Source organism: Perissodus microlepis, chromosome 14 (genome assembly GCF_051167445.1).
Source record: "Perissodus microlepis isolate ML-2025 ecotype Zambia chromosome 14, ASM5116744v1, whole genome shotgun sequence".
In the NCBI taxonomy this organism is placed as follows: domain Eukaryota; kingdom Metazoa; phylum Chordata; class Actinopteri; order Cichliformes; family Cichlidae; genus Perissodus; species Perissodus microlepis.
Genome location: NC_140474.1, coordinates 31,694,893 through 31,720,902, shown reverse-complemented (window position 1 = coordinate 31,720,902; position 26,010 = coordinate 31,694,893). Strand labels below are relative to the sequence as shown.

At 43.0% G+C, this 26,010-nt stretch overlaps 1 protein-coding gene across 2 annotated transcripts in view; it reads left to right on the top strand.

Annotated features, from left to right (window-relative positions):
- Positions 1 to 26,010, top strand: part of epha4l (eph receptor A4, like) — a 61,437-nt gene that overhangs the window by 9,809 nt on the left and 25,618 nt on the right. For both annotated transcript variants that reach the window (XM_084951805.1, XM_084951804.1), the window contains exon 4: positions 17,328 to 17,483. In XM_084951805.1, the coding sequence (XP_084807931.1) occupies positions 17,328 to 17,483 (156 nt within the window). The remainder of the gene's footprint in view (positions 1 to 17,327; positions 17,484 to 26,010) is intronic.

Genomic DNA, 26,010 nt, shown 5'->3' with positions numbered 1-26,010 from the left:
TTAGCCCGCCAGTCCCCGATGACTTTAAATCCACAAACTCAGTCCCTTGTTCTCTCCCCCCACCACCACTCCTCCAACCCCTGTTTTGCTCCCTTTCTTCCTTCTCTTCTACATATACACAAATTAAGCATTTGCATCTTCCTTTTGGTTGTCTTTTTTTTTTTTCTGTTCCATGTCCTCTGTCTCTTCAGATTTCCTGTTGCTTCAGCGGCTATTCACAGGCGTTCCTCCTCTTTTCATATGTCTCTTTCTCCTTTCATAGCCCTCCATTTTTACTGCCGAGTTTCTGTAAGCAATTTTCACCCATTCACGCTGTCTTTTTTTCTTCCTTTTCTCTTCTTCTTTTACCCCCCCTTTTCTTCTCTTTGCTCCGGCCGTCGAGGTGGTTAGTGTTTGTCAGCCTGTCTCTGGTGGCAGCAGCAGGAAGTGGGCTGAATAATGAGATTACCTTCGCTGTGGGGAGGGAGGCGGCACACCAAACATCATCACCCGTCACTCTCCCAGTGAACACACATGCGCGAGTGACACCCGAGAGCGTGCGCACAAACCCCAGTCATCTACATCTTGGGATAAACATTTGCCACATGTATGCTCGTGCAAACAAACTCTATATATCCAGGCAAATGCATGGAAATAGACGAAGCAGTGAGACGCATGCACACGCGCACTCACAATCTTTAGTTTTAATTTCGTGCGCACACAGACCCGCACTCCGAGCAGAGTGCAGCAGAATGGAGGTGAATGTACTCATCACTCTCGCTGCCACCAGAGAGGCTCATTTTGTGCTGCTGAATAGAGACGAGGAACGGAGGCTATTACCAACGGAGAGCAGCAAAGAACAACAGATACAGAAAGAGAGGACAAAATGTCTCACGAGGAATCCTCCTCCCTTCTTCCTCGTTCCTGCTAAAATAATTGCTTAAGGGATTTTTAAATATTCTGCTGTTGTTTTCTTCTGATTTAAAAAAAGAAAAAGAAAAAAAAGAAGCAGTCCTCTCAGCTCACACAAATCTTCCCTCAACTTGAATGGTAAAGAAGGGGAGGAGGGAGGTGGGGAGGGGATGCTGGTGGTAATACAGCCATCATTAGCCGAGGTGCTGAAATGCTTTTCCTGCTCAGGCGGCCGTCCTGCCTCTGTGTTTGTTCCCTTCATGGCTCGACACTCATCACCCTTCTCTGTTTCTTCTCGTCGTGCCCTGTTTAAGGCGGGAAGCCACCGGTGATCAAGCATGACCCGGGTTGATAGCTGCAGTACTCCCACAGTGCCAGCTACACCTCAGGGTGTATGACTATGCTGCTACAAGTATCCATGTTTATCCATGTTTTTCCTTCTTTCTTTTTTTTTTCTTTTTCTATGCAACTTAAGCTCCTCTGTCACAATTTACAGTTGGGCCTCATTTCTGTTTCTAACACCAGCTGGAAGAGATATCTAGTAACTATATTTAAAACGAGCTAAAGGATTCAATAAATCACCAAGACTGTTTTCTGAAAAAATTATTTAAAGGCACACTAAATATTGTTGTCATTGGAATCAGATTGATATAAGTGTTTTGAATAGATTTAAATCGAGCGCAGCACTAGGTCAAGCAATTCAAACTCCATTCAGTTTTTATTTATACAGTACCAAATCAAAACAACACTTACCTCAAGGGCTTTATACTGTAAGTAAAGACCCTACAATTATACAGAGAAAACCCCAACAATCAGTTGAGTCCCTTTGAGCAAGCACTTGGTGACAGTGGGAAGGAAAAACTCCCTTCCCACTGTCACCAAGAAATCTCCCGGAAAGTGGTGGACTTCTGCTGCGACCACGTGAGCGTGAGGGGAGGGAGACAGGACAAAGACACACTGTGGAAGAGAGCCAGAGATTAATAATAACTAATGATCAAATGCAGAGCGGTGTATATTACACTAAGGTGAAAAAAGTTGAGAGAAGAAGAAACACTCAGTGAAGCCCTCAAGAGTCTATTACTATGGGAGGATTCAGGGTCACCTGATCCAGCCCCAACTATAAGCTTTATGAAAAGGAAAGTAGCTACCAGGGGGGCAGATCAGCTGATCTCAGTGCTAACCCACATCAGCTGACTGCTCAATACATTCTACACATATCTTTGGCCAGACTCTCTATGAGCACACTCTTTATCCTGCTTTAGCCTCCTGCTGCACATCTGCAAGCAGATTCACAATCCACTTCCTCCTGTCATGCTGCTTCAATCAGTGTCATATCTGTTATCGTCAGGGCTCGCTCTGTTCTGTGCTTTTTGTCTTGCTGCCACTCTCCCATGACAGAGCACTCCCGCCAAAGACAAGTTACTGCAGACGGAAATCTTTCTTTGATTACAGTGGGTCTGACTGAAAAAGCAACAAGTGTCAAATCGGCTCCATTCGATGCTTTGTTTAGGTTTTTCATTAGGTAGTTTAGCCACACTGGAAAAAATGACAGGTGTTGTTTTAGCTAAATTAATTAGGGAAATTTGGAGATTTCTGTTTTTGGTTGGACACTGTGGTACACAGTGGGAACAAATGATCCACAGAGTACAGAATATACCGTTGCTTCCCTATTAAGGCCACAAATCTCTAACACTGTACAGCAACTGTTGATGAACATGGACCTGCTTTAAACTTTTGAATAATCCTTTTTTTGTAATGATCTGCTTTTTCAACCTATAATGGAGCATTTAAGCCTTCAGCTCATTTTAATTTCACTGAAATACACTCGATATTGTGAAGACACACTACTTTTCTTTAGTACACTATGTTTGTAACAGCGCAGCTTACATGCTTGTCAGCTGGCATTAACAACATATGGGTCATGAGGATGATAACATTTCTCCTCTCCTCTCCTCTCCTCTCCTCTCCTCTCCTCTCCTCTCCTCTCCTCTCCTCTCCTCTCCTCTCCTCTCCTCTCCTCTCCTCTCCTCTCCTCTCCTCTCCTCTCCTCTCCTCTCCTCTTTGAAAAGCATCCTCTCTTTGAAGCCCGCGATGGGAAGAGGGAGCGATTAAAGCAGTCAGCAAGCAAATTAGCATGTCAAAAGGCCCTGAATCAATACCCCAGCTCTCTACCAACACAACCCTGCAGTCCTTTCACCCCCACCCCTCCACCCCCCATGCATCTCTGCCATTCCCCCATTCCTCAGGCTGTTCCCCTTCTTCTCCCTCCTTTTTTCCTGCACACTCTCCCTCTTGCTCCTTTGCCCTTTTCTTTCTCCTTCGCTCACTTTTCAGATTTTCCTTACCCCCCCCCCTCCTAAAAAAAGCCCTGTTTTCTCCCCGAGCTGGCAGGCAGACGGAGAGAAGAGGTGGCGTTTGTGGAGGGAGATGGATGGATGTATAGGCAGAGAAAGGCCGACGGAGAGGGAGAAGTGGACAGCCATCAAGTGGGCATGGGTGAACTGTTTTGGAGATGGAGAGAGAGAGAGTGGTTATGAAAGAGAACGAGGGCCTCTGCCACCTTCTTTGTGCTGAAAGAGAGGCAGAGCGGACCTCACTCGCCAAGAACAGCAGAGGAGATCCAAGATGAGGAGACAGGGAGGGAGAAAAGGAGGCAAAAAACACGGGAGGGAGTGAAGTGGAAAGAGATTTAGTTCCAGTCTGGCAACCTTGCCTTTCTTTTCTTTTTGCACTTCATCTGTCGGTTCACCATCGCACAGAAATCCCTTTGATCTGGGGCAGTGTGTTAGTGATCACCAGCGCAGACGGACGTGGAGTAAATGTGTGTGTGTCTGAACCGTTATCTGGCCCGTGTTTATTCAGTGCATCTGTCTCAGCAGGCATATCACATGCTGTATCAGAAACTTCTATTAACATCCCGAATCGCAGTGCGTGATCTCTGCCTGCAGACAAAGCAGCTCAGCAGCCCCTCAGATGAACGGCCGGCTCTCCTTCAGTATCTGACAATGGGAGGCTGATTGCAAACACCTTGAAATGTTTTATCTCTCCCTCTCTCTTTCTCAAGCTGATTTCCAACTTAAGATCCCCCCCCTCTTCCCCCCCACACACAATCCAGCACCATCCAATAGTATCTAGGTGGTCTTTTTCTTCTCTTTCGTCATCATCCTTTTTTTTCCTCAGAGGGCAAAGAGTTCAGTGGCCAAATCAAAGGCAGCTCCGTAGCAATCAGTTAGGGGTTATGACAAAAAGCCTTGCAATAAAGGGCGGCTGTGTAATCTGATGGGCCCTGAGACTGGATGCAGTGCCCATTCTAATGAGCCGAGATCCCCCTTTTCTAATCACAGCGTAGGAGGAAGTGGCACAGTGCTTCATTCTCCCTGGAAAAACACACACACACACTTAGAATGTGTGATTAGAATAAAAGACTACATGCAGATTGTTGCAAGGAAAACAGATTAAAGATGTGAAGTGGGAGGAAGTATTCTGGGCATCCAAAGCCTCCTTCATCTTAGACAATGGAAGATGAGTTTGGAGATCTTCAAAAGCCTAAACTGACATTACGCTCGCCTGCGTGTGAATTGATGCTTCAGCGGAGGAGTTGGTGCATTAGGTTATGGCTTGTTTTTTGGTAAAGAGAAAGCTTAAACAGAGAAGCTGGTTACAACTTACAGGTTGCATTTACAACACAGGCTTAAGTGCAGAAATTAAGACATGTAGGGCCAACAATAAGTAGTAAAGTTTTTTTTTTTTATAAACTTAAAACATATGTTTGACTGCTTAAATTGACTGTTCTAACAGAATTCAGCTGTAGCATGTTGTTTTCCTGCTTGTTGGAAGAGCTATCCACATTGCCACACCAATGGACCGTAGCTACATCTATACTGTAGATGATGAACAAGGAGAGTATTCTCTTTGCCTTTACACTGCAGTCAGACCCTGCAAGGTCTGCGGCTGAAAAATGAAGAAATACACAAGTGTCAAATGCTTGTAATGACACTCAAGGCTGGCTAAAAATGCAAGTCATTGTTGGAAGCTTCCCATGTTAGAATACCCATCTTTACACTGCAAATGAACGTGTTTTCAACTCAGTACAAGAAACAAGAAGACTTAAAGTTATGCCAGATTAATGGTGACATAAGTAGCTGTGGCTGTGAGCTCTCTGCTAGACCTAGTTTGAATAACTGAACAGAATTTTTTTACTGTTGGTGCTTTTTGGTGCATGTGTTGTAATAGTTATTATTCAATGTGTGACACCAGTTTCTCCAAGAAAAGCAAAGCTTTCTTTCTTACCTTTGTTAACACGTTTATTGCCGTCTACAGTTTTGATTTCACCCCAGAATTTTGAGAACAGGTGGCTGACACATTGCTGAGATGGGTATGCACACAAATATGGCAACGTACATGTGTATCAAACACACCGTGGGCTTGCCTCTGAGGTGTAACCTCTGTGCAGGAGAGCTGAAATGTAATTTGGGGATGTGGAGCTCTCGCTGCGCCGGTGGACCCAAAGTTGCTGATCTCCAGCCAGAGGCGGAGGTATGTCCGTGGCAGGGCACATCTCTGGGATTAGAAACCTTGATCCTTCCTGATATGTTGTGAGTTTTCAAATACTGCTAGAAGGGGAAAGAAAAAAAAAGTAACGTGTTCCCTTGAAGACTTGTATCGCTGGAAGAAAAAAAGAGGAAGGGAGAAAAAGCGAGACAGACAGATAGGATCAAGCTTAAGAGAAAAGATAGCGATTGAAATGAAACAAGGGCACCAAAAAAGTGACTTTGTTTGACAGAAGGAATGTGTGTGTGTGTGTGTGTGTGTGTGTAAGACAATAAAAGAAAAAGCAAGATGAATTGATTCCTAGTGGCCTGATAAATGGCTGGAGATGTGAAAGGTGAAGTGGGGAGGGGGTATGGGTGGTGATCCCTCTTTGAACAAGCGTAGTGTAGTCATGCCATGACCTCTGGCAGCTGCGGTAGATATTACAGTCAATATCAGCTGTGTGTATTGTAGACTTGATTCACCTGATCTTGAACCGTTTTCATTGGGCCTACAGGGAGCATGAGTGAACTGACCCTTTAAAGAGTGCATTGAGATGGAAAGACACCAGAGCTAATCTCCTCGTTAAAGAAAACCAGCTTCTGCTGTGTTTTTTAAAAAAAGAAAGAAAAATTCAAACCAAAGCTATATGTCCTGATATGTTGTGTTTACATTAGTATTGGGTTTTAGTGTGCTGAAATCATAGACTGTATATAGTAACAGACAGATCAAGCCACCAAGGCATTTCTTCATTTTTGGATTCTGGTTTTTGAAACCTCAGCTTAAGCATTTCGGCTGCCACCATGTTGGGATTTTCTTTTAGAGCATTCTTCCATTGGCGCCTATGGGGATTGGTTCAGTTTTGGGACCAGCCTCAAGTGGCCACATTAGGAATTGCAGGTTTTGGCGCATACTCTTCTTGGCTTTACTTTTCAGGCCTGGAGGTTGGAGCTTGATTATTGATGGCATTAAGCGGGAGAATAAAGGAGGTTATGAGCGCTTTTCTTTGCTTTCACAATCAGCAAAGCTGATAAGTGCAGAACGTCAACTTAAGAGGTGATAAATCGCAACGATAAGAAGAGATAAGGAAAGGCAGAGAGAGCTGTAGATATGCTTGTGTTGGAAGAATGTAAAGAGTTAGAGGAATGTGAAAAACACGACACAGAAACTCGACCGCGGTGGTGCCCTTACACTTACTTCAAAGCACGCTGTGCATTTTACCTCATATCCCTTTGTTTGCCCTCCCAATATCATCATTGTGCATGTGTGTCTGCTGTCACATCAAAGCTAAAGGCTAAAACACATTAGCAGAGTAACCTTGTCAGAGCAGCAGCCATTAACCCGAGGCTCCTGTTACAAACCCTGCACGCCCTTCACCCCACACACACCCTCTCCACTCTGCCCACAAGGCTAGGTTTAACTAGTCTGGGGTTAGGCAAGGTAGTGTATGCATCCAGCTGTTGGACACACATATACGCTGCCAGCTTAGGAGTGTACACACATCATGTCAAGGCATGCAGCATGAACAGGAGTCAACACAGTTTCAAACTGGGGGGAGGCTCAGGATGGGAGGTGTCATTTCTATGATGGTAGTGACCTCGTTTCTGTTTCGAGAGGAGAGAGAGACAGAGAGAGGGAGAAAGTGGCCTGGTGAGGCCTGAGTGACACCAGGCGAGGTCAAAGGGCAGGGCAGGGACAGTCGCGGTGGAGACCAGCAGGCCATCACTGGGCTGACATGAGCTGTTGAAGAGCCAGTGACCCGGGACAGTTTTTATGTAACCTGTGCGTGTGTGTGTGTGTATTTGTGCACTCACACATACACACACACATCCAGAGCATAAAATCGCATCAAAAACGTGTCCCCCAGTGCAGAGACACAATGGCAGCGCAGCATTCCCAGGGATACACACACACACACACACCTCATGTGCACACACATGCACAATAGAAGGTGTTTTGAGGCCCCAGACAGCCTGTCGTCTGGGAGCTACAAGTAGATTACCTAAACAAACAACCTAAAAATACCTCCCTTTTTCACCCATAAGTCGACCCTTTGCAACCTCTGCACCGAGCTGCTTCTGAGAAACCGTCAAGGTTGATGTTAAACTCGCCCCCGAGACCGCAGACAACGAAGCAATTTAAGTTTTTGCATGTGCGAGCTTAAGCGCTGACAGATGTGCGCGCACTTTCATTTGACAAACTGTACGTCCCGTGTGCGTGTGGTGGAGCGTGTTTGATTTACGACGGGGTCGTGGTGGAGTCATCTAAACTTACATGTAAGCTCGGTGTAAATATTTTACGTGGTGAATTTGTCACTATGGAGTCGTTTTTAATGATCCAAGTGTAAGTCGGAGCCCTTTTTCTTCCGCTGTAACTAAAGATTAAATAAACCATGTGTTCCGTTTGAAAAGACAACTGAAATTAATGTTGAAAATCCCCAGCTACAGGCAGTGGTTTAGCCATTCTGCTTTCATGTTTATCTGGATATCAGAATACATGTGATGGAGGTTAAGGTTTATTTTTGCTTTGAGCTATCTGCAGAAATGTGGCAATTACATCATATTTGAACAATTTTCCAGCTGCAATGTTTCCACCTGAGGTCACACACCTGTGGCACCCAGGCCAGAGAGGGCGGATTTATGGGCTTTTTTTTTTTTAAAAAAAACTTTAATAAATTTAATTTACGCTTTGTTTAACCTGGACATAAGATGTTTGAGTTTCCCAGCAAAAATGGACATGAGAGTGAACAGTGGTTCCAGAACAACACCCACAAGAAGACATATTAGTCTTACACACATACATAAAACAAACAGGTCTCATCCAAATCCACATCACCTTAAATTCATTTATTGAGACCAGCTGCTTAGAGTTTCTTTTGCAGCTGGTTCCACGCCGAGTTAGCAGATAGAAGGAACATTTAGAGATTATTATGTTAGTTAAAAATTACTCATATCTAGATCTTGAAGCACCTTTTAATAATTATTGAGGCTCTTCTTTCTGCAACAGAACAACAGAAATAGGAAAAACACACGAAAGTTGACCCAACACAACAAAAGTGTTTTTAGGGTGACAAACCAGCCACGGAATGTAAGAAGCTAACAGGAAAAGGTTAATAGCAAACATGTAACTACAGTATTAGATGAATGATGCAATTAAAATACACATTACCTTACATCTCCCTCACAGCGCCGGTGAATCCTCCAGCAGTTCGTCACATGTTTTGGTTTCTGTCGCTTCTGTCACAGCTGGTCTGTCACCTTAATGTGTCCCCAGAAACACTTCTGTTTTTTTCTTTTGTTTATTATTTTTTTGTGCTTTTGCAACCTTTTTTCTATATGTTGGTGTTTTCTTATGTGTCACGGGCCACACTACTACCCAGCAGTTGTCATAGTTTTGTATTTTGTAATTAGTTTTTGGTTGTTTCATTTTGACTTTTTGCTTTTAATTTAGGCTAGTTTCAGTGAGTTACCAGAGTATTATGGGGTTGTTTTTTGGTTTTTTTTGGTTTATTGTTTGAAAATGTTTAGTTTTAGTTTAGTTTTTATTAGTTTCAGTCTTAGCTTTAGTCTTTATTAATTAATAATGTATGGGAGGGCATGTGTCAGAGGCAAGATTTAGGAAAATGATTCCAGGTATTAGAATAAAAACACTGAACCTTTTGAAAATAGCGGATTCACAGACTTATAGTAATCCAAAGTCTCAATAAACATCACCATAAAAGCCTCAGCAGGCAGCTTTTAATATTCACTTATTTTTTTGGCAAAGTAGCAAACACTAGAAATAAGGATATTTTGTCTATGCTTTCATTTTATTTTAATAATTTTTTTTAAATTCACAAAATTGTTTCAGTTAGTTTTCCTGTTTTGGTGAAAGTCAAATTTTTATTATTATTTTAAATAACCAGCTAACTAACAAAAATGATTTTTTCACATCTAGTTTTAGTTTTTAGTTTAGCTTTTGTTAATCGTGCTTCCCAGCCTCAGTGGTAATCAGCAGCAAGCAGTCAGTGTTACCCTGCAAGAGAAATAGCAACATCATCATACACATGCATTAATCACAAAGGCACATTTTTTGTTTGTTACTTGAATTAATCTTACCAAGTTCGCTTCTTAGTGTGTGATGTATATATTCAGCTGACGCATAGCTAGATTGTCCTTTGTTTAGCTGTCGTGATATTTTCTCCCATTTTGCGCAGAAAGCTCGTGATGTTGATGTATTTCCCAGTTTCAGAAAATATGTGTGACGTATTGTGCACTGTGCAAGAAAAAATGGATATGCGAGTGAACAAGCTGTGCATTGAGCATGTGTCACCTTGAGTCTGTGCAGTGATTTGTTGTGTATTTGTACTGCAATGTCACAAGTGGTTTACACTTGTTTACAGAATTGGCTACGAGGCCCCATTGAGACCGCTTCCTATCGCTTCCTCTTCACCTATTCTTAGTGTGTGTTCTCCTCACACATACTCCCCTTTCCTGCCTCATTCTCCTTGACTCACTGCGAGCAGAATAGTTAAACTCCCCCAATTGTTTAGCAGCGTGTGCGCCCCTGCGAGTGTCCCCTCACACAACAACATTAGCATACCACCCCACCTCCCACCTATCTACCTATTATTTATTTTTTTTGTCATAACTGAATTGAAATGCGGCTCTTTTCATTGTAAACAATGTCAGGAAAGTATGCTAAACACACACACATGCAGACACACACATATCCAACATGAGACACTAACCCCCATAGAGAACCTGAGGAAATTGGACCAAGACAATGCCATGATTGTGTTTGTTTACCTCCCCTGGTCCCTGCTTTGCTGCCGTACCGTGCTTAACCTCCTTACACAAAGCCTGTTCAGCTGATATGTGCATCTTTGTGTGTATTTGCATGCATGCATGGCTCTGCAAAGTGAATCTGCATAGTCCAGAGGACGTTTGAAGGGCTTTTGTGTTCATACCTGAGGGTCTGCAGGTGCACAGAAGTTTGCATGCCTCTGTTTGTGTATGTTTCACTTGTCTTGTTTGCCTTGAATTATAGCCCATTACCCACCTGCTGTGTGAATCTCAGGTCACAAAAGGTCCTTAGTCAGTTGGCACAATGCCCGGCTTTGGGTGGTGCCACCCTTGCCGACCTGGCATGGGCGCAAATGTGGAATCTGAGTGGCTCCCACCTAACGCAGCCAAGTCAAATAGTGTTTCACCAGACAAAGATGGATCTGTTTGCCTGCACCTCTTCCTCATCTTTCCATCCTGTAGCTGTAGCTCTTCTCCATTCGTTTCAAAGTCCTAACAATTTCTGCTCTCTAGCCTCGTCTCTTGAGGTTTTTTTTTTTTTTTTTGAAGTGCCTCATTCTTTTCCTTACATTTACTTTCAGGACTCTCATTCTTTAAGCAATTGTATTGTATGTTGTGAAGTTGGCTGGGTGGAATACTTTAGATTTCTGCGATATGACCATTGTACTAATACTCCTTCTTAAGGTGAACTTAGAGGAATTAGGGAGGAAGTTGGGGCCTACGTGTCAATAAGAACGCTGAGACCTTGGTCTACAGGAAGTCCTCAGAACAATATTGCAATTTCTTTTTACAATATGGCACCACACTGTGCTCTTAGCAAAAACGGCTTCATAATGAAGCAGGAAACTGTTCGTTAGTCTCTTGTATTATTTGAGCAGCAACCCCTTGGGATGAAAAATGAAGACAACATGTCACCACTTGAGCTTGGCTTCGAAAGTACCTCTGTTCACAACAGGTTAACTGATGGATACCTCATTCAGTTAAATGCTACGAAAACCCTTCCTGTCTGACATATGCACACAGTAAGCTGTTGTTGGTTGCTAGGCCTAACCTGTGTGGTACAGTGTGGTGCACGACCATCCAAGTAGTTTGTGCTTCAGTCCTGGTGAGTGATAAACTTAATCGTATTTTATTAGTCTGTTATTTAGCACTGATTAGCAGACAAAAGCTAGCAGGAATTGGTAACTGAGCACTCCATGTGCTCCAAATTTCATCGCTTTTGGCTCCAAAAAAACCAAACTCACCAAGGCTTCACTGGTTTTGCGGAGTCCAAAACCAATAGGTGGCGTCACTGTGGCTGCGTCCATATTTCATATCCAGTCTGCGGTATAGTCTATATTTGGGTGAACAGTGCTGTCAAAGGTCTTTTACAGTGTCAGCAAAAATTCAGTACTGACTTGTGGAAACGCTGCAGGTTAGAACATTTCAGATCTGATGTTGAATTTGGATGAAAGGCCAAGGCATCAGCACGAGGGAACAGTTTGTTTTACGGGTGTAACCTTGGTTCTCGGAGCCTTCTTTTGTTATAATTCTCCTTTTTTACAACACGCTTTGCTCATCTGGTTCATTGGCCGGTGCTCCTATATGTCAGGTACAGACATTTTAATTAGGGCAGCGTCTTGGGTGGTTCTCGGGTGATGGATTGGTGTGGCTGAAAATACAGTTATAAATCATCTGGCCTTCGACAGACAAACTGCTGGCAACCCTCGCGCTTGCTGGCACCGGCCGCTGGTAGCGAAGCATCGGTGATTGTCAGCAAGGTTGGCTTGAGTCTTATTAACGTTGTTAGCCTCGATGGCTTTTGTTTGAAGCCTTCATTAACACCAGTGAGGATGTCGGCCCAGATGTCGCTCCCAGACTTTTTCACTTTTGCATCTTAAAGGATGCTACAGCTAATATAGGACCTTTTTCCCCTGCCAGGTCAAGGTCAAGATGTGTGTCGAGTGTATGTCATCAATCATGGTGATCAGTTTCGGTGGCCGTGTGTCCCTCATCCATCACGCTGATGTGTTTCGCTGGCCGTGTGGCTCTGCGTCGCTGTCAGGGCTGGAGGTAATTAATAACCCAGAGTGACAGAATTAATGAGTTAACCTGCTCCACTCTCCTGCTGTCCCAGTGACAGACGCTAACGGTCAGCAGCTAGTTAGCCCCGATAATATGCCACTGGCTCAGGTGTGTCGATATGGAGGCTATTTTGTTCTATACATTCATGTTCGTGTGGGGAATATACGTTCAGCTTGTGAGTGTATATTCCATAGCTAGGGGATAAAGAGAAACATTATTGGAATCGTAATCTTTTTTAGCAGGAGTCTCACCTGAGCAACTTGCCTTCCACAGAGAGGGTAAAAAAAGAGATTGAAAACACACAAAGGCAGGGGGATAAGGCAGAAAGGCAGTTTGAATAGAGATCGTTGGCTCCTCAAGGTGCAGGAGAAGGCGAGACTCTCCTTGCCCTCAGGTCCTGAAAGCCGATCGCTTGGTTTTTTGAAAGAGCGGCTTTGTGAGGATGCCTCCGACCGCTCCTCTGAAGAGCGCTCACTGTCTGTTATGACTAAAAAAGAGTGACCGAGTTTTCATCACCTATAGAAGATAAAGCACGGCTTTGAAAGCGGAGGGAAAGGCAGCAGTTTGAACTTAATTCTCCCTTTTTTTGATTACAAGAGAGGCAATTGTTCTGCCTGGGCAGGCCTGGTTATTGTGCGCCGTGCGCTGGGTGTTACATTCCCGGGGTTTTCGGATGCTTATTGTAGTGCAAGTTCGCTCTCATGCTTTCATTCCCTAGTGTATTGGTTACTTTGTTGTGTAGGCTGCAGAATAGCTTGCCTATCAGGCTTAGCATGCGGGTCACTCAAGGTGGGCTGCAGTAGGTGGGTGTGTGGGTAGATGTGGATTTATTTGGCGGCATCTATCGCTGTTCAAAGCCTGGTGTGTGGGTTGCTGCCACTCGGAGGAAAACTTAGCTGTGTTTTTTTGTAGTTGGCTCGCCTGTGGGTAGCTATCATTGTATCGTTAGCTTTTTCTGTGCTCCTATTTTTTACAGATGGACGCATCGATGGTCCCATTTCCCCCCCCTCTCCATTAAACTAAATCAGCCAGCAGAGTCCCCGACTGCACAGACAAAACTACTCATTAACTCTTGCAACTCACTCCAGTCTCCTTTTCTCCAAACATGCTTTAGCTCAGAGACAACAGGGATGGGGCAGGGGAAAGAGTGACAAAGGGGGAAAAAGACTAAAGCTAGAGAGGAGGATTGAATGAGTGAAAGAGCTGCTGGGGTAGAAAAGGGGAAGAATGTGATGTCCCCGGCCTATGAGGGATTCCATTTTTGCCTTTCTAGAATAGAACAGTAAGTCACCAGTCTCTTTGTCTGTCTTTGATCTCTCAGCTCAGGGATTTGGCACCTGACAAACCCCTCTCTGTCTCTGAAAGGAAGCTTGCTGAGAGAAAGCCTCTGAGAGCGGGAGACAGAAAGAGTAAAAAAAAAAATTAAGGGAAAAAAGAGTTAGACAGCATCGGGAGCGAAAAAAAGAGACGTATAAAAAAGATGGTGTGGGGGGAAAAAATTGGGTTAGACTTTTGAGGGCTGCATTAGAGGATATGACGAGGGCGTCTCAGCTCAGATCCCTTTAAAACTCAATACACATGTGTTCCTGTGCGCCTCTATTTGCGTCTGTATAGGTTTGCCACGGCTGGTCCGGACAGTGATAAATCCAGCAAGTCTTAAGGGAGATTCCTCTCTGAAGCCACGGTCTCTTGGACCACCCACTATTGTGGTCTCTTTCCTCTCACACACACACATACACACACGAAGGCTCCTAATAGGAAGCAAATTCCCCCAGCTTTACTTGGATATCAACCTCTCTTTTCTTCCAGTTATTCCCTTTGCAGGGCAGTCGCTGCTATAAACAAGCCCTGATATGTTGACATCACATTTTCAAACACAAGTTCTGAAATCCTGAGTTTCAAACCACAGATGAAGATGCCAGAGCCTGTCTATGGCAAAACGGGGGGATTTGGAGTTCTGCAAAGAATTCTGGGACAGCCTGTGAGGGTCAGCTTGGGACAGCTTAATAATTGACGGGCAAAAAAAAAAAAAAAAAAAAAAAACCTCATCAACCGTGCACAGTTTGAGGTAGGCTGCTCTTAGACTGTCTTTAGACTTTTAAGAGGCTCAGACCCAAAGGCTGTGAAGCATGGGACTCAATTAACTCTCCCACCAGCTTTTAGCATTCGGGGGTTGGGTGCGGGGCACCTTCTCAAACAGCTGCTTGACCCTGCTCTCAGCTCCGGACACTTTCCTGGTCAGCGCACATGTACAAACCCTGACTTTGTGTTTTGTCGCCTGAAGCGGTCACAACCTCTCGAACAAAACCCACAAACCCTAGTGTCCTCCTGTTTCTAATGATGACACCGGGCGCTGAAAGATTCCTTTAGAGACAGGGAGATAAGACAAAGTACCCCCTTACTAATCTCCTCACTTTTTTTTTTTGCTACTGTGAAGAAAAAGAAATGGAGGCTTCACGCACCCCTGCGGGCTACAGTCAATGAGGCCCTTAGCTTAGTGCTAGCGAGCAAAGTGACAGGGATTTAGAGCTGATTGAGGGAATGGGACTGGGCAAAGAATGGCTCAGCAGGTAGCAGCTAGCTTTGGCTCTGTTAACGCCACGCTATGCTAATCCAGCAGCAAGGGAGGAGAGTCTGCAGGCTAAATAGCCTGACTTTATTGCGCCTCCAAGACAGGGATTTCCCAGTATTTTAGAGGGTTTGTGGATTTCCTCTGCTGTTTGTGTGTGCGAGTGTGTCGGCCGGGTGGCGGAATATGTGTTTTCGTTGGAAGACCCGACTTCCCTCTTGGTGCGGTGAACGTGGACAGGCTCTGATTTGATTTCTGGTGTGGGTAACTCATGCAAAAGTTTGTTTATTCGACTATATGCAGGTTTCCTTGATGTATTTATGACTGTGGTGTTGAAATCCATATGCCTTTCAAAACGTACTTTGAGATCCGGGTTGTGCGTGAGCTTTTGAAGAAAAGGGGAGATTGCTTTACCCCTGCAGACTGTGAGTGTGTAATTATCTGACTTATATTGGGTATGAGTTTACCCATCTGTCTTCATTGGAGTTCTTTTTTTTAACACCATAACAATATAGACAGACACTCAAGTATTTCATTCTAACAAAACCCAAACCACAGCCCTCTGGCCTCCATACCATTTGTTGACCCACTGCCAAGCACACGGCTGCCTCACTGACTGACAGGTTATTCTGTCCAATCGGTGTTGCGACTGTCTGCGCCGCACCTTTCGGAGAATTGTTCTATTGTCCTCGTCTTTCTGGTTCAGCGCTCAGGGGCTGAAACGTAACCCTGCTAGGTTTCTCCGACCATTACAGAAATGGATAGAGGAAGGAGAAACTCCTTGAAAGACGAGCCCTCCAATCAAACTGTCACTCAAAGGAAAGGCGAGCAATGTCGCCAAAAGTAGGAAAAGTGTCACTTAGATTACCATTTCAGGCTGTGAGGTGTGTGTGTGTCTGTGTGTGTGTGTGTCTGTGTTAGGCCCGGGCTCACAGCCTTGTGAGAGTGACAGAGCTCCCGGTGTGCCAAGTGTGGTGGCATTTGTTTGTTAAATGGTCTGAAATGCCATCGGCTCTGGTTTCATTGCAGCTCCACATCTTGCCAACAGAGCATAGCCTAAATTTGTGAGAGAGACAAGAGGTAGTTATTTGATCTTCTCCTTTTTTTTTGGTCAGAGGAAATAGCACCCTTTCCTCCAGTTCTGTTGTTTCTGGTAATGGAACGCAGGCTTGTGAGAAAGGTGAAAAGGGAGAAAGCGCTGAAGTAGAAAAACGAAGACAAAGAGAGAGAGGAGGGGGGGGACTGGTGAAAGGAACAGGGGCCTCTCTGCAACATGTTGTTCTCTGTTGCTAATTGGGGGGAATTGGTCAAGCCCACACTGCTCTCTTCTTCTCTTCAGAGGGATAAAATACAGGTAAATTTCAAGTTCAGTGAGTAGGTAATAATCCTTATTACTGAAACTAGTGTTGAGGGACACGCTGGCGAGTCTACTGATTTAGCCTTTGGGAACAAGAGGCGATTTCGATGGGCTTTAAATGTATCCAAGTGATATCTAATAGTCCATTCATCGTTTATGAATATATAGATAAATCTGACATAATTTTTAAAAAGCTACACAGAGAGATGTTGCTGATGCTTTTAAGATTGCATTTCAGCAAATTCAATTCCTTTTTGGCACACACACTAAAAAAAAGATTCTTCATCCTCAATAAATGTGATGCAATAATTTTGAGTAAATTCCAACTAATATCTAAAATCAAATAATTAATCACTAAGGAAGATGTGCTTGGTGTAGACAAATCAAGTCCATTTCATTTGACTAGATTCCGTTAGATGTTACAGTTAAAATTTTACACTGTACTTGTGTAACAAAATTACATGGAAAAGTGGCACGTAATTAAATTAGTTAAAGTCAGCATTTCAGCATTTATCCAAAGCCTTTTCAAGTGTGATCAAAAACTACAAAGTAGCTACACAACCAGAAACCTTCCAGTTCTAAAAATCGTGACCACTGCCTTCAGATTCTCCACATTTGTTTCCAGTTTGCAGAGAGTACAAACCCCAGGCGACTGCATATATTAACTGTGGGTGTTTCTGCTGTGTTCACCCTCTTTGGTTTGGACTAAAATATCTCAGTAACTATTGGATGTCTTGCCATAGCATTTGCTGCAGTGTATTTGGTCCATTGCAGTCCATACAGTGGGTAAAGATTTTGTGGACTGTTGTAATAATTTTGGTGTTTCGCTGACTTTTAATCTTAATCTATGTAATCAGATCTAAATTTTTGTTCCATACTTTGATTTGTGAGCAAAAACCCTCCAATGACATTCCAATGAGTTTTAGCTGCAATTGCTGTGTGCAAGGACAGAAGCATACAGCTAAAACCACCACTAATTTATTAGTGGGCTGCTTGGGAACTACAGCCTTCCAGCTTCTTCCAGAACTTTCCCCTCTAGTACAAAAGCATTTGAGTCATAAACATGTATTTCATATTGTCCAGATTTGCAACCCTAACCCGACTTCCTCTCTGTGTTTTTGCTATCTTTCAGCTTGTAAGATTGGTTACTACCGTGCTCTGGCCACCGATGGCGCCTGTTCCAAGTGTCCTCTTCACAGTTACTCTGTCAGAGAAGGCTCCACCTCCTGTGCCTGCGACAAGGGATACTTCCGCTCCGAAACGGACCCGGCATCCATGCCCTGCACCCGTAAGTACACCCACATGTAGCATAACGATACACAGCACGCAGTTATGTTACCAGTAGGCCGTGACAGGCTGTGGTTTGCAGTGATTTTCTAAACAGCCAAAGATAGCTGTAACCAAACACTGTTTTGGAAAGGAACCCCGACACACACACTGAGAGAGACCGCCTCCACCGAAACACGGGCATTGATTCTAAAACATGCATTGCCAGGCCCTCACACCCACACACACATGTACACGTACACGTATACACACACTGACAGATAATCATGCAAATTGTGCAAACATAAAGAAGGCGCAGGTTGGTTTAATAGGCGTCTTTTGATCTCAGGTGGTACTTAGTCATCGGTCACAGTGACATAGAACTAATGAGGGTAAAAACCGCTGCATCCCAGATTCAGTCTTCCAGACGGTGAACAGGAATGAAACTGTTTGGGGGAGGTGATGAAAAAGGAAAACAAGGGCAAGACATATGTAAAATAAAGCAATGGGGACCAGGGGGATAAAGGGAAGAAAGCTAGAAGACAGCAATGAATCAAGCTAGAGGAAGGTGTTCAGTGGTAAATTCATCTGTGTGTGTCTTCACTTTCCTCCTTCCGGTTGTATGAGTGAACTGCTAGTGAATCTGGTCCTTCCAAGCCTACCCCACTAACTCACCACGTCTGTGATAACAAATATTGCCAACAATCCTGCTGCCTAATGATACCTCTTGCCTTTTTTAGACCTCGTTCCCTCTCTGAGTCACAGAACTGGGAGTTCATAGTGGCAGAAATGCACAGAAACACGGAGAGAACAGGAAAAGCCACATAACACCAGAATCCCTGCACTCCCATCTTACGGGAAAATAATAAGATTGATACGTTCGTTTGAGAGCCGTTTGTGTTATGAATGAGTAATTTTAGTGTCATGAAGTAATTTTAACAACGAAAACATCTGTTAAGGTGCTTAGCTCATAGTTGGCTCGCCTTTCTGTCAAGTTCCTGAGGAGTCATCACTCAGCAAATCAGCTCACTGAATCAGAGTGGATGAAGTACCCCCCCAGCCCCAAACTAATTATTTCCCTCTAGCATAGTATCTATACAGGATCCAAAGCAATACACCACTGTGAGCAATTTGTAAAATTGGAAATGTTCGACTTTGCTACAAAGTGCTACAGAGTTTACACGTATTTTCCAACTGTCATTAAACATGAAAGTAGGAAAGTATTTACTCAGAGCAGCGAGTACAAAAGCTTTTATGCAGTGGCTGGATGTGTCACATAAAGTGGCAATAGAAAGGAGTGAAATGGGTATTTTATTTGAAGGACAGACAACAATGTAGAGCTTTAACAAAAAACTCCATTAAAGGGGACCTATTATGCCTTTCCTCTTTTTCTGAAGTACACGTACTGTTATAATGGTGGATGCTCATTAAACATGACCGAGGTTTCAAATAATCGGCTCGCCGCGTAAACACATAAATCCCTTTAGCCAAACCTCCAAAAGGGTCAGTTTCTACTCTGGGCTCTGTATGACGTCACATGAGCAGATATCCCTAATATGGCTGTCAGCACAGAAGCTCCGCCCACCTGCCATGCTAATTTTTGATTCTGAGAAGCAGCCAATCAGAAGAAAGACATCTTAATACACACATTAAGGATAGATGTCCAAATTCTGACTTGTAGTACAAACATATGGAGTTACAAGCATTTGCAAGTGCACCAAAGCCCCCAGTATAAGAGAAATGACGGTTATTCTGAACTGTGAATGATAGAAGGCTGTTCTAGTAAAGTCTAAATATCTACTGGACATGTAAAATCTGTGCAAATATTTCATGTGGTAAAAATATTTTTCGGACTCATCTACTGTTAGTGACGTCATCCATGACTTTGTAATTCTGCTGGATGAATTTGCAGCTTTTTTTTCAGATCAAGCTCGATTTTTCCGCCCCTCCCCGCCTTCCTTTTCTTGGGCAAAAACATCAGTACCAGCTCGTTGTCGCATGTCGACTTAATTTTTTCCGTAGTGAGGATAAATTACTTGCAAAAAACATAACACCTACAGTGTGTATATACGTTACATGAGAAATTGGCATTAAAAAAAGTGGTCATTTCATTTTTTTTGGCAATGAGCTTGATGCATAAAGGCCTTAGGAAAAATAAATAATTTTTTCAAATCCTATGCTGTAGGCTTTTTTAAGGCTGTTTGAGAGCTTGATATTCTAGCAGGAATTCTGCTTGGATGCTTTTCATGCTGCAGGAGGACATGTAATGTTTTCAGCAAACAATCTCCACCTGGGCGTTCAGCTTCCTGTAATAGAAATTAAAGTTGAAAACAAGAAGAAGAAAAATAAGTGCAGTGCTGCTGATTATGAATCACTGAAAAAAAACAAGATAATTCAAAAACAAAGAATCTGTGCTGCAAAACATTTTTTTGAAAAAAACAAAAAACAGGATTCCCTGCTGTTTATTCTTTAATACACTTACACCTGATTTGAATTGTTTTTCAATTGCAGTGCAAATATTGATAAATCCCCAAGTTTTCATAAATGAAAGTAACAGACTGCTAATCCACCCTCCTGCCTCACTGTTCAGCAACATCTCATATAAACTGGATTACTAGCCGTCTTTTAATGGACGAGCAGGGAGGTCATCCCCATTGTCTCGTTAGTCAGTACGGCATTTCACAACGGCGGCTGCAAGTAACAGCTGTCGAAGCTCATTACTCGACTGATTTTATAGGACCCTGCTTTGTCATTCCAGCTACATTCCTAACTTGGCGGTTAGGAACTGAACATTAGCCCGACTCTCTCAGCGACCTTTGCCCTGGCTCGTCAGCCGGTCAACATTTGATCTTTGAACTCTCACCCTGTCTGTCGACTGCTGTTTTCCTTCCCCGTACATTTTTTTTTGTTTTTTGCACATCTCATCCACATGTTAGAGCTCTGTAATTACAGCTGTCACGCTTACATCCCTACTCATCCACATTTTGTTTTCACTCTCTCCCTCTCTCTGTTTCTTTAAAAACCCACTCAGAGTCACGAACAGAGCAGATGAAGAAAAAAAGCCTCTTAAATTCATTTCCCAGTTTGCTTTGCTGAAGGTCAGGCTGGGAACGAGCCAGCATCTCTGGTAATTGGGGAGCATGTCTTTGTGTGTGTGTGCGCGTGTGTGCGCGTGTATGGGTTATTGAAAACACTTTTCCTCTCTCTTAGTTTGCAGTCTAGCAAAGTAACATTATGATTAAAACTGGATGTTGTAGTTTCATCATTTGCACGACTCCAGCTGTATTCTAGCTCTCAGTGCCCGCACCTTTTTCATTGGGCTGTTCTTTTGGCCAGCCATTAATGCACGCTGCATGTGAATGGAAACGTTGGTTACTAGTCAGATAGTCATCTTAGGAGATTTTATGTACTATAACAATTTTTTTTGAGAATTCTGGGGTTTCATTTTTCTTTCTTTTTTTTGTTCCATCAACCTTGAGCTCTAGTCTTTTTCATAGTTGGGATACAGGTTTTAGCTGTGGTTACTTTTGTTTTCATTTTTATTTTTTGGAAAGATTTTTATGTTCTCAGCAGGGGTGCAACCAAGGTTTTGCCAGAGGGGGGGCACTGGCCACTACTATGGCCACCCTAATGCCAAGTTTATCATGTTTGATACATGAGTTTTTGTGAGCTTTTGCAACCTCTGTGTCATTAGTGAGATCTTGGGGGGGCAATACAACCTAAATTAATTGCACAAAATGGCAGACGTTGGCAAAAGTGATATAAATTAAAACTGATATATGCAAATATCTAAAAATTTATTTATTTATTTATTAAAAAAACAACTCCAGCTTCAAACAAGCAGAATTTTCTGGCAATTATTTCATGCTTCAGGCTTTACAGCCGTAAAAAGGAATAATTATTTAAGGACTTTATATTACATAATAATATATAGAGATATGTAGCACTCATGCCTTCATAAGTAAATGACAAAAGAGATCAAAGTAACCAAAAAATTGGTTATTTGGACCTCAGTTTCTGTACCACCCCAGTCTATGTAATAGTGTCTAATAGTCTCAGCCTGGCCACCTCTATAGAAATGATCTTGCTCTGCAGCTGGAGCACTGAGATCCATACACGCATACACTTCATTATTTTTTTTAATAAAGTAATCAGGTAGAAGATATCACCGAACACAATTTAGTGTACAATATTAAAACTAGGTAAAATACCCATGTGAGTGGGTATAAATACACCCACACACAAAGCAGTAATGAGGACCAGCGACAGACACCCGTGGGAGCTGCTTGCTCTGCTTGTGTTCAGGTTATAAGGAGGGGTTGTTCTCCATTTTGGGGTTTCTGTTGGCCCTTGATGTGTTTTTCAGATTTTTCCCCAGTTTTCTTAGCGGTGGTTTTGTGGAGGAAGAAGGAGGTACGGAGTAAGGAATGAACGCAGACTGTGGAGGACTCAAGGGGGGCATTGAATGAATCCCAGCCGGATGGTAATAGCAGGGTCGTTGCTCTGGCCAATTTAGCCCGGCTCTTTAACTCGGTCCTGCGCTGCACTAGGCTAACAATTACTGATAGAAAGAGACAGACAGAGATAGGGGTGGAGAGGGTGGGAGCTTGCTGTGGGGAAAGATGGAGAATGGGAGTGGAGTAAAAATGAGAAACACAGATTAAGGTGGGGAGGGGGGGAGTGTGGAAGTGAAAGAGCAGCAGGAAATAAAGAAGTAATGCTCTGAGCAAATTGCTAGGCCATAAACGAACAGAAAGGGAGGGAAAAGAAATCACCAACTTTCTTTAGGAGAAACTTTCCAAGTGTCCCCCTGGATTCCTCCCATAAGGAGCGTGAATTTTGAGGCCATGTTGAGCTAACGTTGTATGAAGGTTGTGCGAGCATGAGCTCCCGTCTCCCCCTGCCATTCTTTCTCCCAGGATTAATTACCGGGTGTCAGTCACAGCTGACGGCTCTCCCACGCTCCCTTGTTCCCAATGGTGCCTTCTGGGAGAGCGACAGGTACAGGCAAATGTAGTTTGCGTGTGTGTGTGTGTTTGCAAGGAAGAATACTGATATGGTATTTAAGATTTAGATTTTATTTTTATTTGTTTATAAAAGCAAAGCTACATAGTGCAGTTGTTAGGTTTGTATTAGCAGAACAAAAAATTCTTTCTGGGATGATTATACACATTCTCCTGTCAATGGGCATCCTGCCCCCTAAAGACCTTTACACACCAAAAAATCGCTACTTTTCAAAAAATTGAAATTCCAAACTTTTTGGATGCAAGCTTGTTTTATAACGTACACACCAAGAACTGAATTTTTTCGAAAAATTTGTCCTACGAAAATGCACTATGAAAAAAATTGAATTGACGTCAAGCAATGATGAGCTGGTACTGATGTTTCTACACAAGAAAAGGAAGAAACCGATCCTCGCAAGCAGCAGCAGGGAGAATTTTATTGTTTGATCCAGGAGTTGAAACTGTATCCCGACTGCTTTTGTACACATATTGGGAAGTCAGTGGGACAGTTTGAGCTCTTGCTGGCAGAGTTGCGACCACATCTGAGGAGACAGAGTAATCATTTCAGAGAGTCGATTGACCCGGAACAGCGTCTAATTGTGTTTCTGAGGTAAACCGGATTATTTTAATATTTGGATATTCAATGCTGCGAGTGGGCTTGTTCCTAAATGCAGTGGTCTGATTAGTCAGATCTGTTTGTTTCATTCAAAAATCTGAAAAATCCAGCTTGGTTAGAAAAAGATAAATGCCACAAATTTGTTTAAAAAAGCAAAGCAAATACAAATGAGTTTGGATAATAATATGATCTATATTTCTCAGTTTGTACATTTTTACCAGGGAGCTGATTTTGGGGTTTGAATCATGTTTGATGGATTAGTTCTGTCTAGCACCCTTTCATCAGCACAGTATATGTAATTGTTCAATACATACACAAGGGAAATTTTTTCCTTGTGAGTTTTTTTTTTTTTTTTAGCTGTCTCTTATATGAAAAGCTAAAGAAAACTCAGCTAACATAAGGATGTCTAGTTTTATAGTTTTGAGGTAATGGAACTGCGTCTGTGTTTCCATAACATTTCAATTATTAATTTAACAGCGTAGCACTGCTGTGCAAATGATCAGCCACCTTTGTCCTGTTACGTTTATGACACCTGAAGTCCAGATAAGAGCCCAGTATCTCAGATTGTGGTTCAAGAATTGGTGTAAAGGTAGTAGGTGTGAGTTAAACCTAGCTCACTGACAAAGCCGCTATTGTGATAACGCTTTGAGTGGGCACCTTAAATTAGAAATCCCATCTGTAACTTGTTCCCATTGTCTGGGAAGCAGATGTGGGGAATAAGGTGAAAGAGCAAATGAGGAAAAGTGGGCGAGGAGATGAAAAGGCAGGGGCAAAGGATGGTGGATGAGTCCTTTATCATGATTTTTAATGGGAATGTATTAATAGATTTTCATGGAGGGCTACACTTGGTAAGGGGAGGCTGAGCGGTGGTGCTATTAGCGCAGTCCATTCTGCATCCTTTCATCTCAACGCTCGTGTACTGGGCAGTTAAACAGATACCTCTCCTTACCAGCCACGCTCATTATTTGCCCTCCCTCCTTGTATCCAACCCTCCAGACCTGCTCCTTACATACTAATCAGGTTTTTTTCTTTTGCTTTCTGGGTGAACAGACGGTGTTTGTCTTCTCCATCTCCGTCCTCTCAGCCTCTGCCTCCCCTCAGCATTTGCGAATTTTCTGCCAGAATAACGCTGGAGTCGTGTCCATACACGCACAGCCAAGCGCCTTCCTAGCGCACAGTTACTCGTCTCCATTAATACGCTGACACTCAGAGCACGCTTCTTCCTCCTCGGGCGACCGTGCGTGCACAGCCCCACACGCGGTCCTCCCTCCGCTGCTCTTGGTGTCTCTGTGAAATCATTCATTGCCATTCTCCTTCTCCAAAAATAACACTGATAATTAATTTCCGTTGTGAAATGATTCGTCTGCGGACTGACTAGCTTTCATATTTCACCCTGCATCGATCCCCCCAGCCAGCTCGCGTGCGCTTCATTAGTCAGAGGGAGAGAGAGAGTGGAGAGCAGTGAGACAGGGAAAACAGAGACACGGGGAGAGAGAAAGTGAGAGTTAAGTCAATTACCACCACTTATGTTTGAAAACAACGCAAAAAAACACACTAATTACAACGGAGCTGACATGTAAATTGGGATTGATGTGCCAGGAAGTTTGTCACATAGCTGCAGAGCTGCTTCCATATAAAACTACAGCATGTGGCTTTTTATATCAAAGCAGGGACTAAATAACAGCCTCCAAAGCAAACTTTGTTTAAAGTTATTCACTGGCTGCCATAAAGTCCCACTGTTAGCAGTGGGCTCAGGCATCCCACCACTTTCCAGCTGATTCGACAGGAATCTGAAAGAAAGTCTGTTGGCCTATTGGATTTCTGTTAGCATTCTGAATTAACTGAGGTGAAACTGGATCCTCCCATTCTGTAATGGACAGGACATTAAAAGGTAACTCAAGAAGCCTCAGCTCCCAATAAACGGAGAACCCAGTCAATTACAAATTCACAACTTATGTATAGAGAGGATTAATTGCCACAGGTATTCATGAGGATTATGACAACTGTCCAGATCAGCAGTTAATTTCAGACCTTGATGTTTTTTTGCGGTTTGGTGAATATGATGACAGCCTGTTCCTTTAACGTGTTATTTTTACTGAAGTAAAACCTTCCAAGTTAAGGTTCACCTATTGTGCATTGTGTGTAGCTTAAATCTGTAGGCTTAGTCTGCCTTATTAACTCAAGTTAATTCATCATGTTATACCAGTTGACATAATTATTACATAACATAATTAAGTTGTTCCAAGAATTCTTTTTTTGTGTGTCGTGAACATTAGTAAATGGATGCTGAACACAGTATTGCCAACTTAGCGACTTTGTCGCTATATTTAGCAAGTTTTCAGACCCCCCTTAACGACTTTCTAAAAAGCGACTAGCGACAAATCTGGCTACTTTTTTCTGGTGTTATTGGAGACTTATGACGACTTGACATGAAAGCACATAGGAGATATTCACCCCTACGCGTACAAACTGCAAATGAATCGAATGCATAAGCAAAGCGAACCCCCCAAACTTTGAAATGTCCTTGCAGAGCCTTAAGTCCATCTTGTACATCCGATTTTGAATGAAGCTGTCTGGTGAGGCTTGCCATGTCCATTTTGATTGTTAATGGTTAAAAATGTTCTTCTTTTACTGTTACTTTTTATGGATCACAAGGTTAAAAACGACCTAAAAAGACACACACACACACAAGCTAACTCTTGTGGGAAAGAAATTTAATTTCTAGTTCTAAATATATTCTAAATGCTTTTAGGGTGTTTTTTTTACTCACTATGTCTCTTCCACAATGTTATTTCTCTCTCCTACAGGGTCTGTTACAATTACATAGGCATGACCAGTTATGCAAACTGAGCGATGACGTCATTTAGTGACTTCTAGCAACTTTTAGGACAGCCAATAGCGATTTTACTTACTGAGGAGTTGGCAACACT